The sequence below is a fragment of the Zophobas morio genome, unplaced genomic scaffold, assembly GCF_036711695.1.
Source record: "Zophobas morio isolate AGI-343-1 ecotype UQ-CSIRO unplaced genomic scaffold, CSIRO_AGI_Zmor_V1 ptg000058l, whole genome shotgun sequence".
NCBI classification, from domain to species: Eukaryota; Metazoa; Arthropoda; class Insecta; order Coleoptera; family Tenebrionidae; genus Zophobas; species Zophobas morio.
The window spans coordinates 6,931,706-6,947,437 of NW_026972163.1; the positions used below are offsets into that span (position 1 = coordinate 6,931,706).

General features: G+C 31.5%; 1 protein-coding gene across 2 annotated transcripts in view; it reads right to left on the minus strand.

Moving 5' to 3' along the window:
• LOC135143103 (putative inorganic phosphate cotransporter) overlaps positions 1-15,732 on the minus strand; it is a 39,075-nt gene that overhangs the window by 3,145 nt on the left and 20,198 nt on the right. Inside the window, exons 1-4 of one of the 2 annotated variants that reach the window (XM_064074965.1) lie at positions 6,687-7,258; positions 4,291-4,475; positions 3,612-3,869; positions 3,366-3,453 (exon numbers count right to left, since the gene is read on the minus strand). In XM_064074965.1, the coding sequence (XP_063931035.1) occupies positions 3,366-3,453; positions 3,612-3,869; positions 4,291-4,475; positions 6,687-6,783 (628 nt within the window). In that variant the 5' untranslated portion in view covers positions 6,784-7,258. Of the gene's footprint in view, positions 1-3,365; positions 3,454-3,611; positions 3,870-4,290; positions 4,476-6,686; positions 7,259-15,732 lie in introns of those variants that run through there. The other variant, XM_064074966.1, reaches the window with a different exon arrangement.

Sequence of the window (15,732 nt, forward strand, 5' to 3'; positions counted from 1 at the left end):
ACCGAAATAATTTCTGCAATGTTTCTGTTCTCTTAAAATTAAATCAGCATAATGTTTACTAATCTTTTTGATCACTTGGTGCTCTATAACGTCAAAACGTTTATTCCCCAGAACATCGAAACGAAACGGGTTCATAAACGAGTATGTTTTCATATTTAATTATTTCTCGATTGAATTTCTCCGCTGCATCTTTGACTCCATTCATTGTAAACGTCGATAACATCGGGATAGTAAGTACAATATATGTCAAAATAGCAATGAGATTTACAGTTAATACTTAAAACTTCACTACTACATTATTATACATATTTCATAAGGCGGCTGCATTGAGGGGTGGCCAAATAGAATGAGTGCCACAAGTGGTCTTATGAAAAGAGTGTGATATACTGTTTTTTTTCTACTTTGCATTGTAAATAAATTTTAAAAATATATTTTAAAAAATATCTTCGATTGGGAATTTTTGACAGTTGGTTGGTAATTCATTCAAATATTCAATTTAGCTAGTTTTATTAATAATGTTCACTGACATTTGGTTTTAACTTTCGACTACCTTTCGACTGCCCGCATAATAACATTGCCAACTTAATCACGGAAAAGACTACTATTTTGCGTGCTTTAATAAAAATAATTGCCCTTATTGACACAAAGTAGAAAAAATAAATTTTGACTCCCTGAAAAGACGTTAGCCACCATTCAAGATTAGTTGTCATTCAAGTAACAGCAGTGGTAATTGCACAATTTTTTAATGATGCAGATTTGAACGTGCACCAAGTGGAATCAAGCTCGTGGCGAGCAGATTAGCGATGAAATTTTTTATTTTTGAACTTATTACATTGTTTATTTAAATAAAGTTTTGTTTATGGAAAGGTCTAATAGCAGCGAGTTTCAGTAAAAATTACACAAATCAAAACATTGACTAGTGTCGGAATGTGCCCAAGGTCGTGCATCAGCCTTCAGATTCTCACACATTAAGAACTTATACAGCAGAAAAACAACTTGCACTTCACTGTTCTGGACGATTCATTTTTTTTACTTTTTTTTTTAATTAAAAACTATACCTAATAATTATTCTCGAATTTTTTTTAAGTTTGAATGCTAGATTTTGTGGGAGAACTATGCTGACAAATATCCAGATCTGGAGAAATTACTATTTAATAGCCTAAAGTAATAAGACGTTAACAATTGTTTTTCTTTTTAATATGTTTTTGATACTTTATAATGTTGAAATGCTGGTTGAAAATTATGAGAGTATCTCCTAGGGAGAAGACTGTAGGGCAAAAATAAGCAGAATTGATGAAATATAACAAAAAAGAAGTACACAAGGAAATTACCATCAGAAATATTATATGTAGTTCATAATGAAACGGAATAAAGTGACCGGGTAACTAGCGCTGAGTTTTTCCTATAGTGTTTTTAAAATTTACACTTATAACCGCGAATAAACCCTAATTTGAAGTTTTTTGTGAATATATTATAAATTATAGTTTAATTATTATTAATCTCAAAAAGAAAACATACAATTTAAACTTTTTCTGTACTTAAAATAGATCTGCAAATATTCTTAAATAATAATTTGTTACATAACTGACCCAGGCAATAAAAAATACGCATTTGGATCAATTTTAAAAGAATTTGAACAAGAAAAATCAAAAACCGATTAGTAGAAGGGGCCCTTAAAAATAAAACTTATTAATGAGCGAAATTAACAACAGTAACATGTTGTGACTTACATGTTAAACCATTTTATGTACAAGGCTTCGTTTGATTAGATACAATTCTTAATTATTTCAAAAATTAAAGCAAATATTTTCCATTTTTTACACGCCGTCGGCATGTGCTTGGTTCTATTTAGTCAATGGGCTCACCTTTTTTAACTTTAGTTTCTCTTGTTTTTATTTTAGCATTCTCACTTTTACGTGTAATTTGCGGAAGCGTAGAATTAATGACCCAACGGCAATTTTATTTAAAATGTTGAAAAAAAAAAAATCTTCGAGATGTAATACGTAAAAGCCCAGATTTTTGCTGAAAATGGCTTGTACTTTTGCTTTAAAGTTTGACACCCCGTTCATCTAATAATAGATTTAGTTAAGGATTAGTAGTGGTACTTCGCGTTCGCTTTGGTCGCACGCATGTGGGGACTAGTGGTGAAACCCAATAACTTACTTTCACCTAATTCTAGTTTTAACATATCTACATGGTGAACTGATTTTGGTACATAGGATTTATACATCTTGGCATTGAACAAATTTTGATACATAGAGATTTTTACTCATGGCAAAGGTTAAGAATAATTTCGTCGGGAAATAATTATTTTCCAGTAAACTTCTAAGCACCAAGTTGTAGAGAAACAAACGACGCTTTTAGTATTATTTCTCGTTATTTTCTTGATTCCTCGTTAAGTTCTTAAATATTGACAGAATATAACTCTACAAAGTCATCAATAATTTGAAGTGAATTTAATTGTCCGTTAAATTTTACAAAATTTTATTTTAATTGAACATTATACAACAGAAGGTAACATTGCCACGTACAATTTAAATTTATACTATGGTACAATTTTTCACGTTACCCTGACTGTGAAAGTTTAAGTTGAAAATTCAACAATCAAAGACACATTTTCAAAAATCTATAGCTTTCTTTCAACGTGTATTTTATTGCTTTCTTGGTATAATAAGTAACAATAATTTAAAATTAAACTCACGATGGTTTTAAAGATGTATTTTTTGCATATTTAAGAAATAAATGAAAATAAACACAGCGGTTTTAAAAGTGCTTTTTGATTCTACACAACTTTTTCATTTAGAAGTTTGTTGTAAGAATAATAAGTGCGAAAATACTCCGGTTCAAATGAATTTAGCAGTAAAAACCCTTGTATCAAAATCAAGTCACTATTCAATTTATTTCTATATTTAATGTAGTGTAAGCACAACTTGGACACATCCTGCATCAGTTAATAACTACTGTCATTACAAATTACTCGGATTTGAGTTAAATTTGCAAGAGGCTGACTATATACAGGAATTTGGATAAAGAATTTGCATGTATAGAGGAATACATTTTTTTAAACCCAATAAAGAAGAAATGAGTGTTTAGAAACAACAGGACTTGTTTGAAAAGCTGTAAATCAGATTTAGAGAAAAACTTTTAGATGAAACGTCTATATACCTGGGCACCCTATACTCCAATGTTTAAGGAAGTTGATTAATTTGACAATATGATGAATAATGACTATGCTCACACAAAACTTGAATTTTACCAAACTGATACTACTGCTAATTCAGATTCAAACAACATACCGTCTTGTACTTTATGCCATAAAATCATACGTTACACTGTCTCGTGTTCAGAACTGCAGAAAAATATACCTGCATAAACGAAAGCACCCATTCGACTTCTCTCGTTAGGAGGGATCCATTTTGCCAGGAGAGCGTGTGTGCATGGGACAATAGGGCCCTGACCAGAAACGATAGTTGAAAACCTATACAAGGTACGAAAGTGAGAGGAAAACACCATTTTTGTTTCAATGACTCAAAAACCAAACGAAATAATAATTAAAAAAAACAACAAAAATGTGTTGTCTCACTTTGTACTTGTGACAATTCTCTACTCACCTCGCCAAGACCTTGAATGAATCTCACGGTTATTAACCACCAGATACCCATATCGGCTGATACGGGGACTAACAATCCAAATAGAGAATTGATCAGCATTCCAATTCCAAGGAAATAAATGTTTCCATATCGTTTTGACAGGATCCCAAATGGAATTTGTGTTATAACGTAGCCATAGAAGAAGGAACTCAAAATGTAGCCTTGCAGATCAGTTTCCCAAATAAAATTCCCATCGCTTTCTGAATGAGAGGAGTTGTCCTAAAAATTCATGAAAAATCATTTTTTGATAGGGTAATGTTTTTTTCCGTTTAATTTACAGATACTTCAATTACAAAACATTGAACTAAATGTTATGCTTTTAAAAGAATTTCACATGAAACATACGTCTATTCACTTTAAACATTAGTAACGTAAACTCATTTTATTGATTCTTTATCTCTTGGTAGCCCTTTAAAGTATACTTGAAGAGTACCAAGGACCAAAAGTTGTACATAATGTATTTATTCGCTTACAAAGTTTGTCTCGTAGATCAAAATACATAGTTACATTGTTTTCAATTGGAGGGTGAATAGTTTATTTATATTGATTAAAAATCTAGAAGGAAAGTAATGTTCTAGGATGTACATGTTTAATAATACCTTTTTTATTGTATATTTATTTTATTATGTTGCCAACTTACCAATATTACTTCTCCGCATTCCGTGTCCACATCAATGCTGTCATTGTGACTAGATCCAGAAATTTCAATTGCTGTGTGATTTACCATAGCGACAATGGCCACCGACATATTGGTTCTCATCACGTAGGCGTTTGCCATTCCAAGGAAAAGCATAAATGTCACGAAGTGTCTTGTGCCGAACCATCCTAAAATGTACATACAAACTTATGTAGACATCTCTGTGTTTGTGTTTACATGACGTTGAATTTCTTTTAGTTTAATTTCGTTTATTTCGATACGTTTTAAACACTTGTTCTGTTCGTCTTCAGGGTTAGATTCTATTATTAAGTGTGCTAGTATCTTAGCGGTTGTATGAATGAAATTATTAATTGACTAAATGAATGAAATTAAAATAATGTTTTAAAATACAACGTCTTAAAATGTACATAATTATTAAATGCAAGAGATCCTAGTTTTCTTCAAAATCACATTTAATGCAAGGATGTTTTTATTTTTGGCATATCGCATGTAATGATGAGAAGAAAAAATCGTACCCAGCCAAAACACATGACCTTAAGGAGTTCATGGACTCTTATATAAAAATAATAAAATTTATTTCGATTGTCTGAAATGTGTTATTTTACTTATAATGGGTCGCATCCTAGACCTCATTCTAGATTTACAAAAACAACGTCGAACTTGAAAAGTTTTAACGAAAGAGCACACATATATATTTAATATATATTTGAAAATGTATGTTGTGAGGCAATTAGTGGTTTCCATGTTTTCTAATGTATGTATATTATAATACAAAAGAAGTAAAATGAAATTACAAATACTAAAACAAAACTATAGTAATAGTAAATGATATATTTTTTTAACATTTGGTTAAATCATTAACGTTATTCCACATTCTTTTGATTTTTTGTCGTGATGCTATTAAAATATAATAAAACAATTATAATTAAGATTTCAGTTATTTAAAGGCAAAATTTATCCGTCACGAATATTGCTTTGGAATGGTATTTAGGATAATAAACAACTTTTTAACAATAAGTACTTTAAATCCAATGAACTATTTTGAGGTAAATCATTACTTCCACGTTCGGAACGTCATCAGATCACGCGTCAATCGAGTAAACACGTTTTTTATACAATGTATATCTAGCGTTATTACACTTAAGTTAAATGACTCATCAAAATTATTACTTATTACTTGCAGTTAAAATGAAATGACCTTTACACTGAGATCATTGATCAGTGCCGTAAAATGACGAAATCTACAAAATATCTTGTAAAACATGATATTGATAAAATTAATTAGATTTTATCATCTATAAAATGTATATAAAAACAGATCGATTGCTACTTATCACAAGGTAAAAATCTATTTTAATACAATGATAATTAGTGAAAATCAAAATTGTTTTTCTGGATCATTAGCGTAATTAGAATGTTTATGTAACCGAAACGGTGCTTCCAGTGATTCAAATTAAGGTTTGTAATAATCCGTTAAAGAAAGATATGTTCATGTATTACCAAGAAACACAACGTATATTTATAGCTAGATTTTTATTACAGTGTTAAAATTATTATTTTACTGAACTCTGAACCCTTAACGTCAATTAATGTTGTAAGTCGGCATTGAGTTCTGGAAAAACAGTTTTATTTGCAATATGAATATAAACATTAATTTAATGGTAAAATACATTTTTTGCATTGATTTTTCAGTAAATTTGTATCTGTCATAAAAAAATATTTCACATTATATCTATAAATTTATGGAAGACAATATTTCTTAAGAGTGTTGACTGGAAATGCATGTAACTCAAATTGTAAATAATATTAAATGCTTTATCTGAGACACGAGATAACACTGATGAGTGGCAATTTCGAGGTGAGTGTCGACATCCCACATGTAAAATTTAAAGTATAAATCGTTAAGAATTTTCCAAAAATGTTTGCTTTTTAATAAAGGAGAAATATTACAACGTCTTAAATTAAAATGGCTTCAAGGTTGTTTGTTTTTTTGCATTCTCATAAGTGTTACACAATTTGTACATGCGGTAGACTGCTGATTTTTATAACTGTACTAACTAATCACTGCCAACCTATAATATTTGAAAATAAGTTGAAGTTAAAGATAAGCGATAAACAATCTCTGAAACAAACAACGAAAATTTTCCAATGACGCATACTAAATACTTAGAACTTCAACGTATTCAAAAAGCGCGCCCATTTGCGCCAGGAAAAGTCTTGTTAAATTTAGCATGCGTGAAAGGACGAACGAATGAGTCAAACCAAATCGAAATGGAGGTAAGGTAGCACCTGCTGCACGTGGAGCACGTGGTTTCAAGTGTATTACAACAGGTAACAAAGTAAACCGAAATGCGTTATATATAACTACAAAAATTTACCTGACTTCTCCTTCACTTGGGTGCTGAGGTTTTCTTGGTCGAAAACAACTGTATACCTTGCGTTGTTATGGGTCCCGTTTGTCGCGTTAGTTTTCATTCTTGCGGCAATAAATTACGATCAGATTCAAAAGTAAAACTACTACTATATTGGAAAAATCACACGAAATTAACACACATTTTTACCAACGAAAATGAGAATGTTAGCGAATACATATAAATAAAACGAATTAGTTCAATGCAAAGTAGGCGCCAAAAATAAATGTTAACTTAAATGGCGAAAATGCACTACAATTATTAGTTGTTCACAACTTCAGTCGCTTCCGCTTTCGTGATGAAACGATTCGCAGTAAATCAAGAAATGGTTTAAAAATAAAAGTCATAATCAAACGTTCATAATAGTTTTCTGTTCTGCGAACTTTCAAACTTTTAGTAACCGAATGTAATTAAACGCACCACTTGGAAGACACCACTTTTTATTTTACGCGTCTCGATAGAATAGATGTTTGTGTATAACAATGTTAATAACCCGTCTTCGGTGCGACTTTTATCAGTTGTACACTACCGAAGAGGAAGGAGTCGGACCGGGCCGATAACTCGATAACAGTGCACACTTCTGAAAAAATCGGAATTTTAGTGGGGCTCAGCGCATGATCCAAATGACATGTTCAAAAAGGAGCGGGTGTTTCAATAAAAAACTGCTTATCAACGCGGTGTATTGTCTTTCTGGATTTAGCGGAATTTATTACACAATAGCCGTATGTATTTCACGACTTATCTGTGCTTTAGCATTAAATAAATGTGGGGATTTTATAATAATCTAAATCTTTTTTCAGAAAAATTTATACTCTACATACCGCGCTACTTTGGAGGTTTTTTATTTTCACAAGAACAAGAGTGACGAATACGCATAATGATGTAAACGAAAAACCTTATAGAAACTAAACCGTAAACTCAACTAACTAATTCAATTTGTGTTAACTGGCAACATATACAATTCTTAAGCAGTATATTTTAAGCATAAGGTTGAAGTATATTGTTTATACGTCAAAAGCAAACAACATAGTTTTGTACTGCGAATTCACAACGGACAACATTCCTATACATTGTTATTACACATCACTGTAAGAAGCACCAAGTGAAAAACCCAACTGGAATTCCAGTTGGAAATATATTGCACAAGTGTTACATCACATTATTAATTATATTATTATTGTTATAACCTAGAAAAAAAATTCTCATTTTGATAGAACCATCCCGTATTTACGAAAAACCTAGTACAGGAATTCAGCACAGTTTACTATAAAATATTTATTATTCTGATAGATTTCTTGAAAAGTCTTTATATATGAAAATTTGATTATACATTATAACCTTTGTTTGATTAACTAATTTTATTATTTATTTATTTATTTAATTGATAATAGGTACACTCGAGAAGCTGTAATCGAAAACACAGGCTGGCAGTTTAAAATTTTGTACTGATGATTTTTTATTTAGGGTGTGGAAAATTCCTCGTAAAAGAAGTATATAATCAACAAAAAAAATTCCTCAATCTGTCTGTCTAGTCCCTTACTATGTGTAACAGACGACGAGAATGGCAGCCTGCTCGTCAGCGACAACTTGAGAACATATTTGATGATTCTGTCACATAAGCATTAAATAGTATATTAGAATACAAGTGTATAACCAAGCCTTTAAAACACGCACGACGAGTTTAAGACAACGACGCGTTAGTGCTTTAAAGGCGTTTATACCCAAGTATTATACGCTATTTTTTATTATACCTGCACTACAATGTGAAAATTAGAATGAAAATTATAAAATTTGTAATGACTAGAGCTGTGCGGTTGAAATTTATTTACCCCCACTATCGGCCCACAGTGCCGATCGCTACACAGCCTTGCCTTGCTTGCTTCTCGCTTTTCAGTTGTGGATTATTTTTGATAATTCACACAAATAGTTTTATTGTCAGCGAGACGGACACCTGAACATTATTAAAATTATGATTACTCTTATTTCGTGAATATGGATTTTAAAATCATCAACTGACATGCCGTTAACATTATTTTTCGCGTAATTTTCTTCGCGATACATAACGTCGGATGCAAGCCTCTGGCCTGCCGGAGTGGGGGTCAATTCGCAGCGTTTAAATTTCAACCGCACAGCTCTAGCTAATGACCAAAGGTTGTATGTGATTCTGAAATCCAATCGTTTCCGTAGAATTAGTTATAGGTTATGGCAATTGTTTGTTTACGTTGTTATGTTTGAGCAAAAAAATCAAGCAAAAACGTTCCTGAATTGGTACAAAATGAACTACAATATTAAAAAATTGGCAGAACAAGCAGAATTACGATTAATTCCTGAGAAATCCAAAGTTGCGTACCTACTATAAAGAATACGACAGATTCGTGAAATGAGCGGCAAATAGTGGAATGAGCGTGGATGAACTGAAACGTCAAGTAAGCTGGAAATCTTCGAGCGTGGCTAGTAGCTACATTGAAGAATCCACTTCAAACAAAATAGTTGTTTCCAAACGCATTGCTGGTGTTCTTAACACATCTGTTGCTGAATCAACTTCATCAACACCTATGGACTTTCAACCAAACAGTGAAAATGCAGAAATTACTACTAGTTTTCAATTAACAACTAGTAATCAACTTAAAACGGCGGGGTTTCAAGTTTCAAACAATAATTGTAATTTTTAAATTTATTTAAATAAAAAATAGTACGTACTCTCTTATGGATAATATTTATTGTTACCTAGACGACTTTAAAACACTAGTGCTTCAAAGGCCCGATTGTGCACGCATCTGTGTGTTTTAATCAAGGATTATGATGCAGGTATAAAAAAAAATAATATTTTGGGACGCATTAGTCATATTTAAGTTGCGACTAAAACAGCAAGATATATAAAAACACTGAGGCGACAAAGTTTAAGCATATGGCTTCTAGACCAAGGAAGAAAAACTATGTTATAAAATCGATGGCTTTCTTAAGTGATTCAGTGTTTATAGCGGATTTAAAAAAAATTGGTCGAAGGATGTTTCTATGTTCCTCGTTCCTGAAGTACAATGAAACATATCCAGCATTTTCGGAAAATCATAACATTTGATTTTGCGAATTTTATTTTTTATGAAAACCCTTATAAGTTGAAATAAACATATGTAAGCAATGTCAAAGTAAACATAAAAAAGCGGGCTATGCGTATGTATCAAATGAGTTTTTAATTTACAAAATTATGTGATGCGTCATCAACATTTTGGACAGATATATATCAATTTGGATGGGTGCAGTGTAATACTAATAATAAGAGTACTGTTGTCCCTAATTTTTGGGAAAATGGAATGAACCCTTCCTGACTTAATCAATAAAATAAATTGACACACTCATTAATTTTTTTGAGCCATCTGTATAAACAAATCTAAAAAATATGAATACAATGATCAATCACAACTAAAAACTCATCATATTTTGCACATTTTAGGTAGGATTTATTAGGCAAAATTTTTAGATGACGTCATCAATTTTTTGTATACTGCTTACTTTTCCTTTTTACTATTTGATTAAAAATTTATCATACTTACAATAACTTCAAAACGTCTGCAAGATCGCAAAGTATTCGGTTTTGCAGATTCAAAATTAAATTGCAAAATTACAATTTTTTTTTTTCGAAAAATCTGGATGTCTCGAGTAAAAACTCAACACAGATTTATAAAGTACACGTATCTGACTATGTTATTTTATACAATTTAAAACCAATTTACTATGCACAACGAGAGTAGTTAAGAGTGCACTTCAAAATGTCACAAAAGTTCTTCAATAACTATTAAAAACTCTAGAAGGTCCGATATTTGAAGAAACATCGTATGAGTTTTAGACGCATTACCTTGGAAACGCACGCCAGCATGGCACTTATTGTGTTGTCTAGTTCTGTCATTTAGATTTTTCGATTTCTCGTTTTCGATGCTTGAAGTGAGTGTGGCGCAAGCTATATTACTGAGGAAGCAGCAATTGTAAGTGGAAATTTGCCTGAATCAACTTTGGCTGTCATTTCAACTTATAATAGTTTAAAATAGCACGAGTAGGGGTGTAAAATTTTTACAGGGTATATCCAGTTAAGTGATATTTTCATGTTGAATACAGTGACTTGATAAATTGATGTTTACAAGTGAGGAACAAATAAAATCTATTTCTTATTTTTATAGAACTGTTTTGTTTCTTAAGTTTTTAATACTTGGTAGCCACCTACCTGATTATTTTTGAGAAAAATTGTATTACATATTTTAGTTTACCTAGAAGAATTTTGAATTTAACGTAATTTAATTGTGATTTTAATATAGTTACAGGAAGGTACTACGTGGTTTTTTTGTAGAAGAGTTTATAGATTATAAAAAGTTTGTTATTATGGGTAAAAAGTATTCATGTCTTTAATGTCTAATATTAATTTTTTGTGTAGGATCCAGTAACCGAAGAATAAATAAATATTTTTTAGTGCAGTAATTCTTAATTCTACTGCAAAAAAAATGCCTACCTTTTTTTAAGATTGTTTTATTTTACACATTGCCGATGGACCACCAGGTACTCTATACAATCCCTAGGAGTTGTATACATTACCTAGGCCAAGTATGTAATGGACAATCATATTCCTAATATTTCATACATTGCCTAGACGCCCCCGGTATTCTACACATTGCTTGGTATTGTACAGAATACCTAAATAATATAATTAATTAATTAATTAATTAATTAATAAAAGGTGTGTGCTTAATTAATTAAAGTCAAATAGAAACATTTTGTTGCACAATTTTGAGATTTTTAGGAAAACTTATGTTAGTTGTACCTACATACACCTATAAATTTAGAAATAGAGGTAGGCTAATAATTCATACCTACAGATGTACATACATTATTTAGCAAAATATTTGTGCATATGAACAGGCGCATTCTGGTTAGCGATTTACCATGAGCAACATATTGTTGAAATACGTTTACCCTGTCAAAAAAGGTAGATGTTTGTCAAAATACAACTGTTTTTAATAATAATTTTTAACTTTTTTCTTATCGTGTAATAGGTAGTTGCTGGTATTGCATATAATTTTTTGCATCTTGACACGAGTCAAGTGAATGAGTGTATAAAATATCTAACCCAAGGCCATGGTGATTGTTAATCGGACGGTTTAAGCCAAATATTACTTTTGTTTGTCGTTATAATAAACAAAATTCCCAGTTTGTTCGAATTATTATTGTTATATTTATGACAAGTATGTCTAATGATTAATGAATCTTTACCGTCTATTGCAAAATATTAGTAAAAATCCTGCCAAGACAATCATGACACTGATCGATGGGAATTAAAATACTTATGAGATTACAAGGAAGATAACTATTGTCTGAATTCATAACGAAGAAATCATGTACAAAATAGTTTTTGAAAGATTAAATTGGATATATTTCTAATTTATCTATGTATAGGCTTAAGTCTAATAGTCTAAATTTAAAAAATTGGTCGAAAGTTATTTCGACAGGACTTCCCTCGCAGTGCCATAAATCCCGCTTCTTCGAAAAATTAAAAAAATTGATTTTGCGAATTTGTATTCAATAAAACAAATACAAGAGTATGCTATTTTATACAATTTATTATACATTTTTGAGATGTCATGACATTGATACGGAGATTGTGTAAATTTTGGTTAGAGTTTTACCATCCACACGATATTCTTAACATACATATGAAATATAGTCCGGTAGTTTTAGAGATTATCTGCCTAATAAAAAACAGACGGTACACAGACTGAACCACGAGAACTAATTTTTCATACTCTATGGGCCATGAAATGTCGAGAAAACATGAAACTAGACAGTCGTTCTCTGATAGACTGGATTACAATACTTTCTTTACCTACGCTTAGGAAGTAAAAAACAAAATTCGCAAAATTAAATTTTATAATTTTTCGAACATTTTGTATTTTATAGAATGTGTATTTCCACAACACCGAAAACACACAATATATTTGTCGACGCGTTTCGCCAACCACGTTGGGGTGTTATTTATGCGTCTTGGTTTTACTTTACAGCGTTTACCACAAAACGAAAAGAGTAAAATCAAATTTTATAATTTTTTTAAAGAGCTGGATTTGTCGGATTATACTTATAGCCTTCGACCGATTTTTTATTGATCAAATTAAGAACTTCATTTTTTAGATTTGCTTATACAGAGTCACGAGTCACTCAAAAAAATTAGTGAAGCAGTGAATTTATTTTATTGAATAAATCAAGAATTGCAAAACTGAATACTTTTAAGTCTTGCACACGTTTTAAAGTTATTGTAAGCATGGTAAATTGTTAATCAATATATCTGTTTATCCCCCCAAAAAAATTGATGACGTCATTTCAAGATTTTGTCTAATAAATTCTACTCAAAATGTGCAAAATATGACAAGTTTTTACTTGTGATTTTTTTGATTTGCTTAAAGAGGTGGCTCAAAAAAGAAATGAATGAGACAATTTATTTTATTAATTAAATCAGGAACGGCTCACTCCATTTTCCCAAAAAATTTTGAGAATACATTACTGTAATTTTTAGTTTTACACTGCACCAATCCAAATTGAATACGCATCCTTGCAAAAATGTTGATGACGTCATCACAATATTGTGCAAAGAAAAAACTCAACTCGAAAAGGCTGGATATGTTTCATTGTATTTCAGGAGCGAGGAAAGTTCTGTCGAAACAACTTTCGACCGATTTTTTTAGTGAAATTTACTACAAAACAATGAATTGAATATTTTGCGTGTAACGCAATAGTGCACTATAAAGGTCACTTCAATCGCTAGTGCTGCGCGCTGAAATATTGTTTGTCACTGTGTAAACACGGAAAAAGGGCTAGCCTCAGTTTTATCTTTTTTCAACACACACACACGGTTTATTGGTGCATTACGGACAGCCTAGATATTGAACGACATCAGTTTTGCGTACACTACAGGCAAGATTCGAGTCTACCTCCACTCGGTGTGTTGAAACGCACTATTTTTAAAATATTACATACAACATTTATTAGCCAGATGTGTCAGTCAGAAATAATAAAAATAATAATTAGAGATGAGCGATACCGTGATTTTGCGATCACGGTGATTACAACGACGGTTCCTTTTGAATCACGGTGATTTCGGGCGGTGATCAGTGATCACCAAGTAATGGCGTGTAACGAAAGTAGAGATTTAATACTTAAATCACGGCGTCGGCGCCGTCATGAACCGCGATTTTTCACGATTCTTTCTTATCACCCTGACTTGGACGGTGATCACAGCATCGCAGTTTCGCAGTCACGGTTTCAATTGTAATAATAAATATAGAATAAATAATAATTGTTGGGATCACTAGATGTTACTAGACGTCGCCACAGATTTTACAGCAAACTGTTATGAAAAGAATATAAAAGTAAAATTCACCGTTCACTGTTTCGTATTCACCGGGCGGCATCAATTTTAAAAGGGAAATTCACGGTCATCGTTACTTGCCTATACCAACAGTGACAAATGGATTACGGTGAAATAATCACCGGCAGTGAAATATCTCGCATCTCTAATGATAATACAGCGCCAATTTATTGCTGAGGCATTGCCTCACTTGCATCATACTAGCTGCCCCTGGTAGAATGATAAATCTCAAGCACTATTTGAGTTCAAGGAAAACTATATGTCCTTCTAAGATTTCCGGTCCCAAGGCGTGCACAACCAAACAGGAAACACCATAACTCTGCCCTTCTTATTCAATAGCTCTGTCAGATATTAACTATCAGCGTTTTATACCAGCGAATTGGTTATTACTGCTCAAGCGTAAGCTAAGGAAGAAGGAAATAATAATCGAGTCCATCGGACGAAATGCCACTTTTATGTATTCTCGACGTTTGATGACCCCTACAGTACAAAAAAAGTATTGGTGGGGAACATTAGACAAATTTTGGTTAGTGTTTTACCATCTACATGATATTCCTAATATATATGTAATTTGACAACAATCGGTCCAGCAGTTTCGTGTTTAATAAAAATGGATACAGACAGACAGAGAGACAAACGGACAGAAACGGGAGACGTCAGTTTGTCTGTCTGTATTCATTTTTATTAAGCACGAAACTGCTGGACCGATTGTTGTCAAATTACATATATATTACGAATATCATGTAGATGGTAAAACACTAACCAAAATTTGTTTAATGTTTCCCACCAATAGTGTGATGACGTCACTTCAACATTGTATATAGTAAATGGGTTTTGAATGGTATAAAATAACATAGTTCTACACATGTAGTTTATGATTCTGTATTGAGTTTTTACCCAAAATGTCCAGATTTTTTGGAAAAAAACTCAAAATTATAAAACAACATTTTGCAATTTAATTTTAAATCTGCAAATCCGAATACTTTGAAATTTTACAGTTGTTTTAAAGTTAGGATAAGCATGGTAACCTTTTAATCAAAATATATTTACTTATCCCCTCCAAAAAATTGATGACGTTAACTTAAAATTTTGTCCAATAAATCCTACTTAAAATACGCAAAATAAGATGAGTCTGTAATTGTGATTTATCATTCCATTAATATTTTTTGGATTTGCTTATACAGGGTGACTCAAAAAATTAATGAATGCGTGAAATTATTTTATTGATTTAATCAGGAACTACAAAACCTAATGTTTTGAAATCTTCGAGATGTTTTAAAGTTATCATAAGCATAGTAAATTTTTTATCAAAATGTATCTGTTTATTAACCCCCAAAAATTGACGACGTTATCTCAAAATTTCTCCTAATATATCCTGTCTAGAATGTGCAAACTATGATCAGTCTGTACTTGTAATTTATTATTGTATTGATATTTTTTAGATGTGCTTATGAAGATGAGTGACTCAAAAATGAATCATTCATTTTCTTTTTTCTCGCACTGGTAATACGCTGTGACTACTTCTCTTTTGTGCTGTGACTAGTATTATCCATGTTGATGACGTCGTCACAAATTTTTTATTGGTCAAATTAAGAACGAGTCACCCCATTT